Raw genomic sequence first — 19961 nt, forward strand, 5'->3', positions numbered from 1 at the left:
AACAGATACATTCAGAACATTCCATCCTAAAACAGCAGCATATACATTTTTCAAGTGCACATGGCGCATTCTCCAGAATAGATCACATATTAGGCCACAAAACAAGCCTCAACAAATTCAAAAAGATCGAAGTCATACCATGCATCTTTTCTGACCACTATGCTATGAAACTAGTAATCAACCACAAGAAAAAAATCTGGAAAGACCACATTAAGTAATGTGCTACTAAACAATCAATGGGTCAACAAAGAAATAAAGAGGAAATAAAAAAATACATGGAGACAAATGAAAACACAACAATCCAAAATCTTTGGGATGCAGCAAAAGCTGTTCTAAAAGGGAAATTTATAGCAATACAGGCCTACCTCAGGAAGAAAGAAAAATCTCAAATAATCAACTTTCACCTAATGGAACTAGAAAAAGAACAACAAAACCCAGAGCTAGCAGAAGGAAGTAATAATGACTAGAGCAGAAATAAATGATATAGATAACTAGAAAAAACAATAGATCAGTGAACCAGGAGTTGGTTTTTTGAAAAGATCAAAATTGATAAACCTTTAGTTACATTCATTCCCCACCCCCAAAAGAGCTAAAATAAAATCAGAAATGAAAGAGGAGATATAATAGCCAATACCACAGAAATACAAAGGTTTATAAGAGAATGTGTGTAACAAATCATATACCAACAAATTAGATAACCTCTAGAAGAAATAGATAAATTCTTAGAAACATATAACCTCCCAAAACAGAAGCAGGGAGAAATAGAAAATTTGAACATGCCAATTACCAGCAATGAAATTGAATCAGTAATCAAAAACCTCCAAACAAATGTCCAGAACCACATGGCTTCACAGGTGAATTCTTTCAAACATTTAAAGAAGATTCTTAAACTATTCAAAAAAAAATTGAAGGAAAGCATCCAAATTCATTCTATGAGGTCAGCATCACCCTGATACCAAAACCAAAGACACTATCAAAAAAGAAAACTAAGGCTGGGGTGCCTGGCTGGCTCAGTCGTTAAGCGTCTGCCTTCAGCTCAGGTCATGAGCCCAGGGTCCTGGGATCGAGTCCTGCATTGGGCTCCCTGCTCAGCGGGAAGCCTGCTTCTCCTTCTCCCACTCCCCCTGCTTGTGTTCCCCTCTCTTACTGTGTCTCTGTCAAATAAATAAAATCTTAAAAAAAAAAAAAAAAAAGGAAACTAAGGCCAATATCCCTGATGAGCATAGATGCAAAAATCCTCAACAAAATATTAACAAACCGAATCCAACAATACATTAAAGAAATCCGTCACCATGATCAAGTTGAATTTATTCCTGGGATGCAAGGATGGTTCAGTATTCACAAATCAATCAATGTGGTACATCACATCAAGAGAAAAGGATGAAAACCATATGATCATTTCAATAGATGCAGAAAAAGCATTTGACAAAGTACAACATCCATTCATGATAAAAAACCCTCAAGAAAGTAGGGTTAGAGGGAAGATACCTCAACTTAATAAAGACCATATAGGAAAAACCCACAGGTATATCATACTGATTGGTGAAAAACTGAGAGCTTTTCACTAGGATTGGAAACAAGACAAGAATATCCACTCTTACCACTTTATTAAACATAGTACTGGAAGTCTTAGCCAGAGCAATCATACAACAAAAAGAAATAAAAGGCATCCAAGTTGGTAAGGAAGAAGTAAAACTTTGACTATTTGCAGCTGACATGATACTATGCCTAGAAAACCCTACAGACTCCACCAAAAAACTATCAGAACTGATAATGAATTCAGTATGGTTGCAGGATACAAAATCAGTATACAGAAATCTATTGCATTTCTATACACTAATAAAACAGCAGAAAAAAGAAATTAAGAAAACAATCTCATTTGGGGCACCTGGGTGGCTCAGTTGGTTAAATGTCTACCTTCAGCTCAGGTCATGATCCCAGGGTCCTGGGATTGAGCCCTGCATCAGGCTCCCCACTCAGTTGGGCATCTGCTTACCCCTCTCCCCCCTGCCCCTCCCCCCCACCACCCATGTGTGCTCTCTCATTTGCACTCTCTAAATAAAATCTTTAAAAAGAAAATAATCCTATTTACAATTGCATCAAAAATAATAAAATACCTATGAATAAACCTAACCAAGGAGGTAAAAGACCTGTACTCTTGTAAACTATAAAACATTGATGAAAGAAACTGAAGATGACACAAAAGGGAAGACATTCCATGCTCATCGATTGGAATAACAAATATTGTTAAAATGTCCATACTATCCAAAGCAATCTACAGATTTAATGCATCCCTATCAAAACACTGACAGCATTTTTCACAGAACTATAACAACAATCCTAATATTTGTATGGAATCAAAGAAGACCCCAAATAGTCAAAGCAATCTTGAAAAAGGAAAACAAAACTGGAGGCATCACAATCCCAGATTTGAAGATATTCTACAGAGCTGTGGTAATCAAAACAGTATGGTACTGGCACAGAAAAAGACACATAGATCAATAGAACAGAGTAGAGAGCCCAGAAATAAACCCATGCTTATAAGTCAATTAATCTATAACAAAGGAGACAAGAGTCTCTTCAACAAATGTTGGGAAAACTGGTCGGCTACATGTAAAAGAATGAAACTGGACCACTTTCTTACACCATATACAAAAATAAACTCAATGTGGATTAAAGGCCTGAGAGACCAGAAACCATAAAAATCCTAGAAGAGAGTGCATGCAATAATTTCCCTGACATTGGCCATAGCAACATTTTTCTAGACATGTCTCCTGAGGCAAGGGAAAGAAAAGCAAAAATAAACCACTGGGACTACATCAAAATAAAAAGCTTTTGCACAGCTAAGGAAGCAATAATCAAAACTACAAATAACCTACTGAAAGGGAGAAGATATTTGCATATGACATATCTGATAAAAGATAGTATCTAAAATATATAAAGAACTTATACAACTAAACACCCCCAAAAGAAATAATCTGATAAAAGTATTGTGTATCGTGTCTTCTGACACAAACATTTTTCAAAGAAGATACACGGATGGCTGACAGACACATGAAAAGATGCTCAACGTCACTCATCATCAGGAAAATGTAAATCAAAACCACAATGAGACATCACCTTACACCTGTCAGAATGGCTAAAATAAAAAACACAAGAAACAAGAAGTGACGAGGATGTGGAGAAAAAGGAATCCTCATGCACTGTTGGTGGGAATGCAAACTGGTGCAGCCACTGTGGAGAACAGTAGGGAGGTTCCTCAAAAAATGAAAAATAGAATTACCATATGATCCAGTAATTCCACTACTGGGTATTTACCCAAAGAATGCATAAACACTAATTTGAAAAGACCTATGCACCCCTACTTTTATTGCAGCATTATTTACAATAGCCAAATTATGGAAGCAGCCCAAGTGTCCAATGACAGATGAATGGATAAAGAAGAAGTGTGTGTGTGTGTGTGTGTGTGTGTGTGTAGTATTATTCAGCCATAAAAAAGAATGAAATCTTGTCATTTGCAACAACATGGATGGATCTTGAAATGCAGTAAGAGAAAGACAAATACTATATGATTTCACTTATATGTGGAATTTAAGAAACAAATGAACAAAGAGACAAAAAAACAGACCCTTAACTCTAGAGAACAAACTGATGGTTATCGGAGGGGAAGTGGGTGGGGGATGGGTGAAATAGGTGAAGGAGATTAAGGAGTGCTCTTGTGATGAGCACTGGATGATGTACAGAATTGTTGAATCACTATATTGTATACCTGAAACTAATATAACACTGTATGTTAACTATACTGGATTTAAGAAAATAATAAAAGTGGTATTTATGGAGTGCTTGCTATGGGCCAGGCTCTGTGCAAACAATCCTAACAGGTAGATATTAAATAGGGTACTATTATTATCCCCATTTCACCAGCAGTGAAGTTGAAGTCCGGGGGGTAGGGCAGATTGCCCAGGCTTACACAGATATTAGGGGAAAAGCTGGGACAGAAGCCATGACTTTCTGATTCCACAGTTTATAAATTCATAACCTTGGGGCTAGTAGTCTTCAAATGCTTTTGATTTTGTAGCCCTTTTGGGAAAAATTTCTGAACCGAGATCATTTAAATATGTATAGTTATTTATTTATAAAGTGGACTAATATATTTTGTATACTATAAAACATTTATGAAAATAGAAATTAAAAAGGATTTACAAAAGAGGAGAGAATTATTTTAAATAATTATTTTCTGTTTTTTTAGTGATACCAAAAATATTTTTTGCTCTCACCAGATATATATTATTCTAAATAATTTCGTATGCTTGATTTTTAGATGCTTGTCATTCTCAATGGCTTCATGTTTCACTGGCAAAATCTAAAATCACATTAATATACATTGAAGGCCTATCATTAGCAATAGCATATGTGTATCTGTATTCCAAATGGCCTTTGCATGGTTTCTGGAGTTTTTTGCCAGCTTCTTATCAGGTCAGTTTAGGTCATCTTACTCCTACCTCCCCATGTGGCCGGCTGATTGCTCACACTAGGTAGGAGTCATGGTATAAATGTTGAGCATTTTCTCATTGTTCTTCTGTGGCTACATTACAGGTTCTATCTTCCATCTGTACTTCTCTTGATTCCCACTGTGCTGAAGGGACTGTGCTGGGCTCAGGCATTTAGAGGCGAATCAGCCATGGTTGAGCGCTCATGGAGCCCCTGGTCTGGCTTAATTAACTGATAACTGCCTCTGAGGGCTAGCAGATGTGGCGGGGGGGGGCGGGGAGGTCAGGGAAGCATCAGTCATGGGGGGCGTACAGAGCAGGAGAGCTAGCCCAGTCGAGGGGGCAGAGTGCTGGTGGGGAGATGTTTGCCAGCAGTAACGCGGATGGGGAGTGTCAGGGACCTACCAGGCAGAGGGTAGGGCACGAGCAAAGGTGAGAACACAGAGGTGTGAGAGACAGGGGTGTACATGGGGGACTTGCCTGTCTTTGGTACCGAAACAGCACAAAGAGGAGTAGGTCAGTAGGGGCAGAAGATGATGCTGGGGCGGGTCACTGAGGCCTGCTGGCAAATACCATGAGCCTCCTTACTTAAGGCATCCATAGTAACGATTATCCTAACAACAATAAGAGGAAGATGTAAAAAGTACCCATAAGAGCTCTCGGGCACGTGGCTCTGTGCTCTGCCCGCACCGCTCATAAATAGAAGGTGAGTTAGAGCCCCAGGTAACTGCTTTTCCCTGGCATTGCCTGTCAGCCAGGGGCAGGCCTAGCACGTCCACATGCTCCCAGTTACAGCCTGCAGCCACTGTGGTCAGAGGCCCTTCCTTTTCCCATCTGATCGTGGCTCCAAATGAGGGGAAGGGAAAGCTCACAGGCCCTAATGCACCTGGGAGTGTCACCAGGCAAGGGCCCTGTCCCGGCAGGGACACTTGGAAGACGCCATCTATTGTCATGAGCTAAGAAGGGCTGCACTGGAGGTACCCCATTCCCTAGGGACCAGGGTGGCTTAAGGCAGTGAGTAATTAGGACTGTTAGAGGAGCAGCCCTTTAGGGACTCAGGCCCATGGGCTCCAGCACATCATTAGCAGCTGCTTTGGAGGCAGAGAGGGAGAGCTAGAAGTCCTCTCCTGGAGGAGGCCGCAGAGGACGGTTAAACAGGTACTTCCCCTGTAGATCTGGACCCTGGGTTTCCCTTCTTTCCTTATCCTTCCTTCCTGTCACCATCCCCATCCCCGCCAGCTGAGTGCACCATAGCTTTCCCTGCAACGGAGTGTTTTTCCCTGGCAGATCATTCCAATTACTCTGCCTCCATCGGTAGCCCTCTCAATAATGGACATGCTGGAAAGTTCCCTGAGAGCTGAGACTAATGCTGCTGGATCAGACCTGACTTTCACTGTGTGTCTATTAAGGTGCAGCTAAATGTTTTCTTTGTGCTTCTTTAGCTTTTCTTCTGATCATCAAAATAATACAGGCTCACTATTGAACATTTTGCATTTGCAGCCAAGTGAAGGGGAGCAGAGACAAATTGGCTCTTAGGTGTCTCAGAGAACAGCACTGTTAACATCAGGTGTGTTTTCTTCTTGGCATTTTCTGGTGTGTGTTGTAGGTACTCTGTAATTTGCATCTTGCTTTCTTTCATTTACCATTTGGCATAAATGTCCTCCCTCCAACATCCTATCACGTACATGGGTGGACCAATTATTTGCCAAATAGTTCATTTCCCTGTTATTTGTGTTGTTTGCAGGTTTGTTTGCTTTGCTTTGCTATCAGAAATTCCCTGCCATGGTGAATGATGGTATTGGCCTGAAGTGGGACTTGGCGTGGCTCTGAGAATGGAAGGCTCCTGCCCCACGACCCAGTGTGCATCTGTACCTGTTGTCCTCAGGTCACCCGGGGCCTCGGCTTTGGCGAAGCTGCTCACGATCTTGAGGTCTGGGAAGAGGGTCACCCCTCGGGCACTTTCAAACTGGGTGGTGGGTCTCCAGAGGCGGTCCGTACCCCGGAGGCTGATCTGGGGCTCGATGGCCTGCAGCACCATCACATAGGCATCCACGTCGGGGACACTGATGCACACATCTTCTCCGAAGCACCTGGGAAAACAGTTGCGGTCACCGCACTGAAGAGCGAGCCATGAATGCATCTACCACGTAGCCGGGGACGAGGAGACACACAACCACCTCTTGTCTTTGCCGAGGTCTCTGGACTGCCTCGGGGTCTCAGAGGGTATCAGCAGACATTCAGATTGAAAGCCACATGATAGTCAAAACTAAGTAATCAGTGGTAACATTAATTAGCCACTGCTTGGTATGTGCACTAGAATTTGGTAAGCAAATTGCCGTCTAACTGGTTGGGTACAGGCATCTTGCTGAGACCCCAGGGCTGAACTCTCTTGCACTCATGTATGTTGTCTCTCTACGAGGAGCTCCCACAGTGCTCCTGTTGTAGATGTGCCACGGATCATCTCCTTTCTCCTGATACACTGCCACAGAAACACCTGGAAGGCAGAATGCTGTGACCGCATGAGCAAGGCCTGAGAAGTTAGACAAGGTCCGTGGCCTGGTTCTGCCACTGTGGGGCTGGGTGACCCCGGGCAAGGTGTGACTCTTGGGAACCTCAGTTTCTCCATCTATACAGTGGGGATGACAATAATTAATTACCTCATAATAGCAAGGATTAAATGTGCTGACATATAGAAAAGAAGCCAACGCCAGAGGCTGCATCGTGGGTGGAGCTCAGTAAATGTTGGCAGACCTGACACCCTCATCAGATTGCATCAGGCATTCGAGTCACTGCCACTCTCCGCTGCTCATCTGGGCCAAAGACCTAGGCTACAAGAGCCCCGGGGCCCACATGGCCGCTCTGGGAACGCTGGGTAGACTCCAGCTGGTGGCGGCCATCAACTTGTAGCCCTTGGGAAAGTTCCTGAGGGAAGCGCAGTCTGGGTGGACACCATGCTGAGGCACTCCCTCTTCTTTGGGGTGGGCAAGTTGTGGGAGCAGTGGTGTGTTCCTGCCCCTGGTTTTGTCTGGCCTTCGCTGCACCAGTCCCAGAGGGCACCATGCTGCTCGTCAGTTTATGGAAGCCTGGTCCCTCTCTTTGACTGCAGTGCGGAGCTGAGCTGGAGGTGCTTGCTCCCTATCGCAGGCCTCCAAGGGTGGCCCTTAGTGTGAAGGTGGGGGAGTGCCTCCTCTGTCACTAGAACTATTGAATATGATTGCTGCCTGTGGGATTTAGCCTGGCACCTGTCCCTGCCCCAGTTACGTGGCAGTCAGCAGACCCATCTTTCCCAGCCTTGTTCCTGTCCTCTGGCTTCTTCTCCCGGCTCCAGGGACTAGGTGATTCCCCTTCTGCCTGCCAGGAGTTTTTCTGGGGTCCCATCCTTGCTGCCCTACCAGGCAGTTGCTGTGGCTGAGAAACGATTGGATGGACCAAGAAGGGAATTATCCACAGGCTTCACTAATAAAGAGTCTCATCTCCTTTACTGAACTCTGATCCCCTGGGGACAAGAACCATACCCTCTCTCTCTTGCATACTTGTGGTATTTAGTTGCTCTACAAAGCTGGGCTGGCTGATTTAATCCAATTTAATAAACATTTGTCAAGTACCTACTATGTACCAGCTTCTGCAACCTTAAGTCAGACCACTAAAAACCAAGCTTTCTGAGAATTTACGGGATGCAGTACTACATTGGATTCTGAATTAAATAGAGAAAGCTGGATTTGTGCTGGCAAAGGAACAGAACATTTTCTTTCTGAAGAAAACAAGGAGAGAACAGAGATCCATTGGGGCATCCTCATAGGGCTAGCAGAGAAACTGCAAATAGCAGACAAAAGGTGAATTCTGTTTTGCCAGGGAACATTCCCCAGGGACCATCCCCACCACCTCAGCTGAGCCCCTGGCTGACCAGCGTCTGTCTACTCACTGGACCTTGGAAGAGACTCTCAGGTGCCGCACACCCGCCGTCGGGAACTGCCTGGAGTTGATGTAGGACACCTTCTGGAGGGCACGATTGATGTTCCCAATGTCGTCACCTTCCATCACCAGGACGGACTGCGAGGGGTTGAAGTGGTACTGGAGGAGGAAACGGGGTGGTGGCATGGGGGACAGTGATCAGTAACGGAGGCCACCATCTCCACGTACAGGCCACAAAGGCCCAGTGTCTCCAGAGTGTCTGCAAGTGTAGCAGCCATGCACACGGATGACAGTTTTATTTTTTTACACTATTTTTTGGACTATGTTCAGTTAGCCACCATATAGTACATCATTAGTTTTTGATACAGTGTTCAATGATTCTTTAGTTGCGTATAACACCCAGAGCCCTGGATGACTGTTTTAACCCCTCAAACAATTCCTGCTACCCCTGGGGGGCTTCCAGGCTGCCCTGTAAGATTCCCGGGGGTTTGAAACTCTTGAGCCACAGGGTGGGATTCTGAATCCCCATCACAGGGCTCTTGTGGTCTAGCCTGTGGTGGCGTGGCCCCTGCCCCATGCCGCTGTGGGGTCCTGAGCAGCCTTTCAGCCCTTGGACAGCCTGCCCTGTCAGCTGGCTGCCTAGAAACGGGGGCTTTGGCTCCTTTCAGTGGTCTGGTCTTTGACCTTAAACTGCTCCTCAGTTCACCCTGTGCTCCCCTTCCTGATCCAGGCTTCCAACCTTAAAGCTTATTTTTCAGTTAATGGCTCTCCTTCTCTCTTAGATCTCATTCCTGGTCTTGCTTCCCCGGGGCTCAACTCTGCTTTTCCAGGAGTTTTGCTCACTTGCTGTGTTCACTCGTGCCAACTGTCCCAGGCCTATTATCTGTTTATTCGGCTCACAGTCCCCCGTATCCCACACTTGGTGAAGGTCTGGGGGCTACGATGCTCTCCACCCAGTCACTTGAGTCGTCAAACCAGATAAACCAGATACAGACTCCTGCTTCTCCCTGCAAAGCCCCCGCAGTTACTCTTCCTGGCATCGAGCATGGAGAACTGCCATGGGATGGACCCGTTTGCTGATCTTCACATGCCTCTGAGTAGGAATTATTATCAGTAAGATGTCAGGAGTTTATCAGTGCATTTGGATGATGTGTCCAAAGTTCATGTCACAGGAAAAGGAGATCTGGATATATTTTTATCTATTTTTAAGTAATCTCTATACTCAACGTGGGACTTGAACTCACAACCCCAACTGAGTCAAGAGTTGTTGCATGCTCTTCCAACTGAGCAAGCCAGGTACCCCTGATCTGGATATATTTTTATGTAGCTACTTGGCAACATTTTTCTTTGGATAATATATTCACATAATTCAAATATACATATGTACTAAGTGAAAGTGTCCATCTTATTCCTATCTACCCAGTTTCCAATATCCCATCCCACAAGTAGTCACTGTTATATTAATTTCTTAGTGCCAGGTTGCATTACTGTTCATTATTAGTTGCTTCCCCTCCCAGTGGGAGGCTTATACATGCCTGTCCCATTGTCCATAGACTTGACTATGTGACGTAGGGAACGCTTCTCTGCAAGATGCACATTTTTTTGCCCTGTTGTACTCAGTAGTGCTCCTGTGACTTGCTTGGCCAATGAAATGTGGGCAGAAGTATTATCTGGTTCACACACATGTGGAAGATTTCACAGCCAGTTCCTGGTTTGCCATGTCCCTTTCCCTCTGCCATGAAACCTGCCAGGTTCCCTTAGGGCCTGGTCCATCAGCCTGGGTCTCACAGTGGGGGTGGTATATGGATCAGAGCCAAAGCTAATATATAATGGACACTGGGTGTGGACAAAAAAAAAAAAAGTTGTATAAACCACTGAAATGTTTTAGTCACCTGTTACTGCAGCATTACCTAGCCTATCCTGAAAGTTATACTTCAGCGTTCTTATGAATATAAATTTCCTTTTTTCTTTCTTCCACCAATGGCAGCTTTTTACATACTTTATTGTACTTTAATTTTTTTACTTAGCTCATATCCTGGAGACTGTTCTGTGTTAGTACATCATAAGATTCCTCTTTTTTAACACTGTATAATATTCTACTGAGTATAAAATTATAATTTAACCAGTTTCTTATGGACATTTGGATCATTTCCAATCTTTTACTAATAATGTGACAATGAATAATCTTGTGCACATTTCATATGTGTGCAAATATATATCTCTTGGATAAATCCCTCCATGTGAAATGGTTAGGTCCAAGAGTATATGCACTTTAAATTTTGACAAATGTTGCCCAATTCCCCATTGCTAGGAATGTTATCAATATACACTCCCTCTCCCAGTGTATGGGAATGCCTTTTTTCTCAAAACCTCAACAGAATATGCTGTCATTTGGGATTTTTGCCAGTCCGATAGGTGATAAATGCTACCTTAGTGTAGTTTCAATTTACATTTCTCTTGCCATGAAGGAGACTGAGTATGTTATTATGAGTTTAAGGAAAAAATCCATCTATATTAACTTTTCCCTGATCTGACTCGGTTGTCTTTTAAAGAGTTCCCTGTTCTGTGCCTGGACTTTTTTTTTTTTTTTTAAAGATTTTATTTATTTGAGAGAGAGAGAATGAGAGAGAGCGAGTACATGAGAGGGGGGAGGGTCAGAGGGAGAAGCAGACTCCCTGCCGAGCAGGGAGCCCGATGCGGGACTTGATCCAGGGACTCCAGGATCATGACCTGAGCTGAAGGCAGTCACTTAACCAACTGAACCACCCAGGCGCCCTGTTCCTGGACTCTTAAAAGGAGGTGGGTGTCCCATGAGTAGTGGTGATGATACTGACCCACATAAGGTCCCTGTAATGTGATCCCTAGCCAACCAAGAGCTTAATCCTTGCCTTCTTCAACTATCATTTGTTTTACTGTTACCTCCTCCTTGAGACCACCCCAGCTTCCCTCATTTAGGTCCCCACTGGGCTCCTATAGTGCATGAAATGGTAGTACAATGATTACATACAGTGACCATGAGCTCACAGAGGACAGGGGCTCCAACTCTTATCACTGAATCCCAGAACCTAGCCCTAGTACCCTGCAATCCCATTAGATGAACGAGTAAATGTTCCCCCTTGGCCCACATTTTACTCAGTATCATCTCCGGGTTACTCCCCCAAAAGACTTTTTCATTCACTGTCTTTTCAGCTAAGGCTCTGTGGGAGTTATCAGCACTCACTAAGCCCAGCTCTCCTTTGCATGGTCAGCATCCTGGAGGCTACACTTGGCCTCAGCCATCTGCCATGTGTGGGCGGGCCACGTGACTGCATCTGGCCAATGAGGTGTGAGAGGAAGTGAGGCGGGGCTCCTGGGCAGAGGCCGTGAAGAGCCCTGCAGGCAACTCCAGGCTTCTTCTTCCTCCACTTTGGTGGCTGGGGTGTTCTCGGCAGAAACCCCACTTCACCTCCTGGGCTTGATGTGGGAGAATGACAAACTTTTAAGCATTAAAGCATAGGGATTTTGGAGTCATTTGTTAATGCAGTATTTTAGCCCACGTGGAAAAATTGAGCCCTTTCCAGGCAGGATTCTCACCCAAGGCTATGTGGCATCTTTGAAAGATCATGGGCTGTGTGGATTGCAGTACCCCAGTTCCAGTACAGACTACAGAATACAACTTTGGATGATTTACTTTGCCTTTCTGGACTTCATTTCCTCATTTAAAATACTGGGGATAGGGTGGGGGCGGAGCAAGATGGCGGAGGAGTAGGAGACCTGGATTTCGTCTGGTCTCAGGAATTCAGCTGGATAGGGATCAAACCATTCTGAACACCTACGAACTCAACAGGAGATCGAAGAAAAGAATAGCAGCAACTCTCTGAACAGAAAAGCGACCACTTTCTGGAAGGTAGGACATGTGGAGAAGTGAATCCGAGGCGATATTCGGGAAGATAAACCGCAGGGGGAGGGAGCCTCAGTCAGCCGCTACCAGCAAGTGATAGAGCCGCGGTGCACAAAATTGGAACTTATAGTTCCGATAGTCGGCTCTGCTGAGGGACGTCCCTCTAGTGGCTAAGTGGGGGGTGGAACCCTCACGGGACAGTGTGGTCTCAGGATCCTCGGGGTCACAGGAAGACCGGGGGTGCCTGAGTGCAGCAGAGCTCCCAGGGATTGGAGCAGGGAAGCCAGCTGCAGAGACGGAGCCGAGGAGTGGGCTCTCAGCTCGGGGTTGCCATAAACTGTGATCCGTGGCACAGTCAGGCCACTGCTCCTCCAGCAGGGACCCAACAAGCGGCAGATCTGGGGAGACTCCCCTTCCTCCCCCGGGAGGAGAGGCGCGGGAGTGCACCTCAGGGATCTGCTGGGTTTGGAGACTCCACATGGGGTTGGGTGCCAGAGATAGAAACACTCGGTCACAGGCCAGGTGAGCACGGAGTGTGGCCGGAGACCGGGGAGATGGGAGTGACTGACTGCTTTTCTCTGGGGGCTCACTGACGAGTGGGGCCCCGAGTTTTCGGCTCCTCCGGGGCGGAGATTGGGAGGCCGCCATTTTCACTCTCGGCCTCCAAAGCTCTGCAGAAAGCTTGCAGGGAACAAAAGCTCCCAAGAGCAAACCTGAGCAGATTACTTAGCCCGGACTGGGCAAGGGCGGGGCAATTCCGCCTCTGGCAAAGACATTTGGGAACCACGGCAACAGGCCCCTCCCCCAGAATATCAGCGAGAATAGCCAGCCAAGACCAAGTTTACCGATCAGTGAGAATGGCAGAACTCCAGCGCTAGGGGAATACTGCACATAGAATTCATGGCTTTTTTAACATGATTCTATTTTCAAAGTTAATTTTTTTTTTAAAGATTTTTTTTTTTTTTGAGAGAGAATGAGAGAGAGAGAGCATGAGCAGGGGGAGGGTTAGAGGGAGAAGCAGACTCCCTGCTGAGCAGGGAGCCCGATGTGGGACTTGATCCCGGGACTCCAGGATCATGACCTGAGCTGAAGGCAGTCACTTAACTAACTGAGCCATCCAGTCACCCCTTTTTTTAAAAAAAAGTTTTCTTTTTCCCTTTTTCAACCAACATCTTATCAATCCCTTTTTAAAAACACATTTTTAGTTTTCATTTTTAGAGTCATATTCTATCCCTTCATAGTAGTTACCCTTATTTTTGACATATATATATAAGTTGGTCTCTCTAAAATTTTGAGATAGTTTCTTCTAACAGATCAAAATATACCCTAAATCGCTAGTGTATGGCTTTGTTTTAGTCTCCTGCCTGATCACATTCTCTCCCTTTATTTATTTATTTATTTAAAAAAAAAAATTTTTTTTTTTTTAAGGATTTTATTTATTTATTTATTGGAGAGTGAGCGAGAGAGAAACAGCATGAGAGAGGAGAGGGTCAGAGGGAGAAGCAGGCTCCCCACTGAGCCAGGAGCCCGATGTGGGACTCGATCCCAGGACCCTGGGATCATGACCTGAGCCGAAGGCAGTCGCTTAACCAACTGAGACACCCAGGCGCCCTCTCTCCCTTTTTTAAAAAATCCTCTTCTTTCTTTTTTCAAACAACTTATCAATTCCTTTTATAAAATCTTTTATAATTTTCATCTTTACAGTCATATTCCATCCCTTCATCATATCAACCCTTATTTTTGTACATATATAAGTTTTTCTTTCTTTAAAATTTTGGGAGGCACTTTGTTCTAACAGACCAAAATACACCCAAAATCTAGTGTGTGGCACTGATCTACGCACCAGCCTGATCATATTGTTTTTTTGTTTTGTTCTGTTTTTGTTTGTTTTTATCTTTTTCTTTTTTCTTTCTTTCCCTTTCTTTTCCCCTGGTTTCAGGTCTTTTCTGATTTGTTTAGAGTATATTTTCAGGGGATGTTGTTACCCTGTTAGCATTTTGTTCTCTCATTCATCTGTTCTCCTCTGGGCAAAATGACAAGAAGAAAAAAATCACCTCAACTAAAAGAACAAGAGGCAGTACCGACTGCCAGGGACCTACTCAATACGGACATTAGTATGATGTTGGAGAGTTCAGAATGATTTTTTTTTTTAAAGATTTTATTTATTTATTTGGCAGAGAGAGACACAACAAGAGAGGGAACACAAGCAGGGGGAGTGGGAGAGAGAGAGAAGCAGGCTTCCCTCTGAGCAGGGAGCCCGATGCGGGGCTCGATCCCAGGACCCTGGGATCATGACCTGAGCTGAAGGCAGATGCTTAACAACTGAGCCACCCAGGTGCCCTCAGAATGATGATTTTAAAGATACTAGCTGGGCTTGAAAATGGAAGTTTTTAGAGAAACCCTTTCTGGAGAAATAAAACAACTAAAATCTAACCAAGTTGAAATCATAAAAGCTATTAATGAGGTGCAATAAAAAATGGGGGCTCTAACTGCTAGGATAAATGAGGCAGAAGAGAGAATTAGCGATATAGAACACCAAATGATGGAAAATAAAGAAGCTGAGAAAAAGATAAACAACTACCGGATCACGAGGGCAGAATTCGAGAAATAAGTGATACCATAAGACGAAACAATATTAGAATAATTGGGATCCCAGAAGAAGAAGAGAGAGAGGGGCAGAAGGTATATTGGAGCAAATTATAGCAGAGAACTTCCCTAATTTGGGGAAAGAAACAGGCATCAAAATCCAGGAGGCACAGAGAAGCCCTCTCAAAATCAATAAAAATAGGTCAACACCCCAACATCCAATAGTAAAACTTACGAGTCTCAGAGACAAAGAGAAAATCCTGAAAGCAGCTTGGGACAAGAGATCTGTAACCTACACTGGTAGATGGAGTGGCAACAGACCTATCCACAGAGACCTGGCAGGCCAGAAAGGACTGGCATGATATATTCAGAGCACTAAATGAGAAAAATATGCAGCCAAGAATACTATATCCAGCTAGGCTGTCACTGAAAATAGAAGGAGAGATAAAAAGCTTCCAGGACAAACAAAAACTAAAGGAATTTGCAAACACGAAACCAATCCTACAAGAAATCTTGAAAGGGGTCCTCTAAGCAAAGAGAGAGGCTAAAAGCAACATAGGCCAGAAAGGAACACAGAAATATACAGTAACAGTCACCTTACAGGCAATACAATGGCACTAAATTCCTATCTTTCAATAGTTATCCTGAATGTAAATGGGCTAAATGCCCCAGTCAAAAGACACAGGCTATCAGATTGGATTAAAAAACAAGACCCATCGATATGCTGTCTGCAAGAGACTCATTTTAGACCCAAAGACACCCCCAGATTGAAAGTAAGGGGGTGGAAAACCATTTACCATGCTAATAGACACCAAAAGAAAGCTGGGGTGGCAATCCTTACATCAGACAAATTAGATTTTAAACCAAAGACTGTAATAAGAGATGAGGAAGGACACTATATCCTACTTAAAGGGTCTATCCAACAAGAAGATCTAACAGTTGTAAATATCTATGCCTCTAACATGGGAGCAGCCAACTATATAAGCCAATTAATAACAAAAGCAAAGAAACACATAGATAACAATACAATAATAGTAGGGGACTTTAACACCCCCCTCACTGAAATGGACAGATCATCTAAGCAAAAGATCGACAAGGAAATAAAGGCTTTAAATGACACACTGGACCAAATGGACTTCACAGTTATATTCAGAACATTCCATCCCAAAGCAACAGAATACACATTCTTCTCTAGTGCCCATGGAACATTCTCCAGAATCGATCACATCCTAGGTCACAAATCAGGTCTCAACCAGTACCAAAAGATTGGGATCATTCCCTGCCTATTTTCAGACCACAATGCTTTGAAACTAGAACTCAATCACCAGAGCAAAGTCGGAAAGAACTCAAATACATGGAGGCTAAAGAGCATCCTACTAAAGAACGAATGGGTCAACCAGGAAATTAAAGAAGAATTAAAAAAATTCATGGAAACCAATGAAAATGAAAACACAACTATTCAAAATCTTTGGGATGCAGCAAAGGCAGTCCTAAGAGGAAAGTATATAGCAATCCAAGACTTTCTCAAGAAACAAGAAAGGTCTCAAATACACAACCTAACCCTACACCTAAAGGAGCTGGAGAGAGAACAGCAAATAAAGTCTAAACCCAGCAGGAGAAGAGAAATAATAAAGACCAGAGCAGAAATCAATGAAATAGAAACCAATAGAATAGTAGAATAGATCAACAAAACAAGGAGCTGATTCTTTGAAAGAATGAACAAGATTGATAACCCCCTGGCCAGACTTATCAAAAAGAAAAGAGAAATGACCCAAATCAACAAAATCATGGATACAAGAGAGATCACAACCAACACCAAAGAAATACAAGCAATTACACAAACATATTATGAGCAACTCTATGCCAGCAAGTTAGATAACCTGGAAGAAATGGATGCATTCCTAGAGACGTATCAACTACCAAAACTGAACCAGGAAGAAATAGAAACTATAACCACTAAGGAAATTGAAGCAGTCATCAAAAATCTCCCAACAAACAGAAGCCCAGGGCCAGATGGCTTCCCAGGGGAATTCTACCAAACATTTCAAGAAGAATTAATACCTATTCTTCTGAAACTGTTCCAAAAAATAGAAATGGAAGGAAAACTTCCAAACTCGTTTTATGAGGCCACCATTACCTTGATCCCCAAACCAGACAAAGACCCCATCAAAAAGGAGAATTACAGACCAATATCCTTGATGAACATGGATGCAAAAATTCTCACCAAAATACTAGCCAATAGGATCCAACAGTACATTAAAATGATTATTCACCATGACCAAGTGGGATTTATCCCTGGGCTGCAAGATTGGTTCAACATCCGCAAATCAATCAATGTGATACATTAATAAAAGAACAAGAACGATATGATCCTCCCAATAGATGCAGAAAAAGCATTTGACAAAGTACAGCATCCTTTCTTGATCAAAACTCTTCAGAGTATAGGGATAGAGGGTACATACCTCAATATCATAAAAGCCATCTATGAAAAACCCAAAGTGAATATCATTCTCAATGGGGAAAAACTGAGAGCTTTCCCCCTAAGGTCAGGAACATGGCAGGGATGTCCAATATCACCACTGCTTTTCAAAATAGTATTAGAAGCCCTAGCCACAGCAAGCAGACAGCAAAAAGAAATAAAAGGCATCCAAATTGGCAAAGAAGAAGTCAAACTCTCACTCTTTGCAGATGATATGATACTTTATGTGGAAAACCCAAAAGACTCCACCCCAAAACTGCTAGAACTCATACAGGAATTCAGTCAAGTGGCAGGATATAAAATCAATGCACAGAAATCAGTGGCATTCCTATACACCAACAAGACAGAAGAAAGAGAAATTAAGGAGTCAATCCCATTTACAATTGCACCCAAAACTATAAGATACCTAGGAATAAATCTAACCAAAGAGGCAAAGGATGTGTACTCAGAAAACTATAAAATACTCATGAAAGAAATTGAGGAAGACACAAAGAAATGGAAAAACGTTCCATGCTCATGGATTGGAAGAACAAATATTGTGAACATGTCAATGCTACCTAGAGCAATCTACACATTCAATGCAAACCCCATCAAAATACCATCCACTTTTTTCAAAGAAATGGAACAAATAATCCTAAAATTTGTATGGAACCAGAAAAGACCCCGAATAGCCAGAGGAATGTTGAAAAAGAAAAGCAAAGCTGGCAGCATCACAATCCCAAACTTCAAGCTCTACTACAAAGCTGTCATCATCAAGACAGTATGGTACTGGCACAAAAACAGACACATAGATCAATGGAACAGAATAGAGAGCCCAGAAATGGACCCTCAACTCTATGGTCAACTCATCTTTGACAATGCAGGAAAGAATGTCCAATGGAAAAAAGACAGTCTCTTCAACAAATGGTGTTGGGAAAATTGGACAGCCACATGCAGAAGAATGATACTGGACCATTTCCTTACACCACACACAAAAATAGACTCAAAATGGATGAAAGACCTAATGTGAGATATAAATCCATCAAAATCCTAGAGGAGAACACAGGCAGCAACTTCTTGCTAGATATGTCTCCAAAGGCAAGGGAAGCAAGGGCAAAAATGAACTCTTGGGACTTCATCAAGATAAAAAAACTTTTTGCACATCAGAGGAAACAATCGACAAAACCAAAAGACAACTGACAGAATGGGAGAAGATATTTGCAAATGACATATCAGATAAAGGGCTAGTATCCAAAATCTATAAAGAACTTATCAAACTCAACACCCAAAGAACAAATAATCCAGTCAAGAAATGGGCAGAAGACATGAACAGATATTTCTCCAAAGAAGACATCCAAATGGCCAACAGATACATGAAAAAATGTTCATCACTCGGCATCAGGGAAATACAAATCAAAACCACAATGAGATACCACCTCACACCAGTCAGAATGGCTAACATTAACAAGTCAGGAAATGACAGATGTTGGCGGGGATGGGGAGAAAGGGGAACCCTCCTACACTGTTGGTGGGAATGAAAGCTGGTGCAGCCACTCTGGAAAACAGTATGGAGGTGCCTCAAAAAGTTGAAAATAGAGCTACCATATGATCCAGCAATTGCACTACTGGGTATTTACCCCAAAGATATAAATGTAGGGATCCGAAGGGGTATGTGCACCCTGATGTTTATAGCAGCAATGTCCACAATAGCCAAACTGTGGAAAGAGCCAAGATGTCCATCAAGAGATGAATGGATAAAGAAGATGTGGTGTATATATATACACATACATACAATGGAATATTATGCAGCCATGAAAAAGAATGAAATATTGCCATTTCCCACGACGTGGTTGGAACCGGAGGGTATTATACTGAGCGAAATAAGTCAATCAGAGAAAGACAAGTATCATATGACCTCACTGATACGAGAAATTCTTAATCTCAGGAAACAAACTGAGTGTTGCTGGAGTGGTGGGGGGTGGGAGGGATGGGGTGGCTGGGTGATAGACATTGGGGAGGGTATGTGCTATGGTGAGCACTGTGAAGTGTGCAAGGCTGTTGAATCACACATCTGTACCTCTGAAGCAAATAATACATTATATGTTAAAAAAAAAAAAAGAAGATAGCAGGAGGGGAAGAATGAAGTGGGGGAAATCGGAGGGGGAGACAAACCATGAGAGACTATGGACTCTGAGAAACAAACTGAGGGTTCTAGAGGGGAGGGGGTTGGGGGATGGATTAGCCTGGTGATGGGTATTAAAGAGGGCACGTATTGAATGGAGCATTGGGTATTATACACAAACAATGAATCATGGAACACTACATCAAAAACTAATGATGTAATGTATGGTGATTAACATAATAAAAAAAATATTTAAAAGAAAATAAAATAATGGGGATAGCAGTATCTACCTGTCCAGGGGCTTAAATGAGATAATGTGTATAATGAATCTAGTGCTTAAAGTGTTCAGTCTGAGACAGCTTTTCTTAGAATTCTGAACACTGTAGTTATTTCTGCACAGAGTCTTTACCCAACAGGTACTGCTGCCTTCACTGCTGCTCTTCCCCTGTGATCCAGTCCCTTCTGCCCTCCATGCCCTGAGCAGGGTATCTCTGGTCTGGGAGGTCTGGTCAC

General features: G+C 43.2%; 1 protein-coding gene and 1 long non-coding RNA gene across 2 annotated transcripts in view; one reads left to right on the forward strand and one right to left on the reverse strand.

Moving 5' to 3' along the window:
• LOC129045387 (uncharacterized) overlaps window positions 1–19961 on the forward strand; it is an 81849-nt gene that overhangs the window by 56907 nt on the left and 4981 nt on the right. The gene's annotated exons all lie outside the window — the stretch shown is intronic.
• Window positions 1–19961, reverse strand: part of CLSTN2 (calsyntenin 2) — a 608040-nt gene that overhangs the window by 18301 nt on the left and 569778 nt on the right. Inside the window, exons 11-12 of the mRNA XM_045903664.3 lie at window positions 8413–8561; window positions 6363–6580 (exon numbers count right to left, since the gene is read on the reverse strand). Coding sequence (XP_045759620.1) covers window positions 6363–6580; window positions 8413–8561 — 367 coding nt within the window. The remainder of the gene's footprint in view (window positions 1–6362; window positions 6581–8412; window positions 8562–19961) is intronic.

Source organism: Mirounga angustirostris, unplaced genomic scaffold, assembly GCF_029215605.1.
Source record: "Mirounga angustirostris isolate CCGP_5_RB_7025 unplaced genomic scaffold, mMirAng1.0.hap1 SCAF_1, whole genome shotgun sequence".
Classification (NCBI taxonomy): domain Eukaryota; kingdom Metazoa; phylum Chordata; class Mammalia; order Carnivora; family Phocidae; genus Mirounga; species Mirounga angustirostris.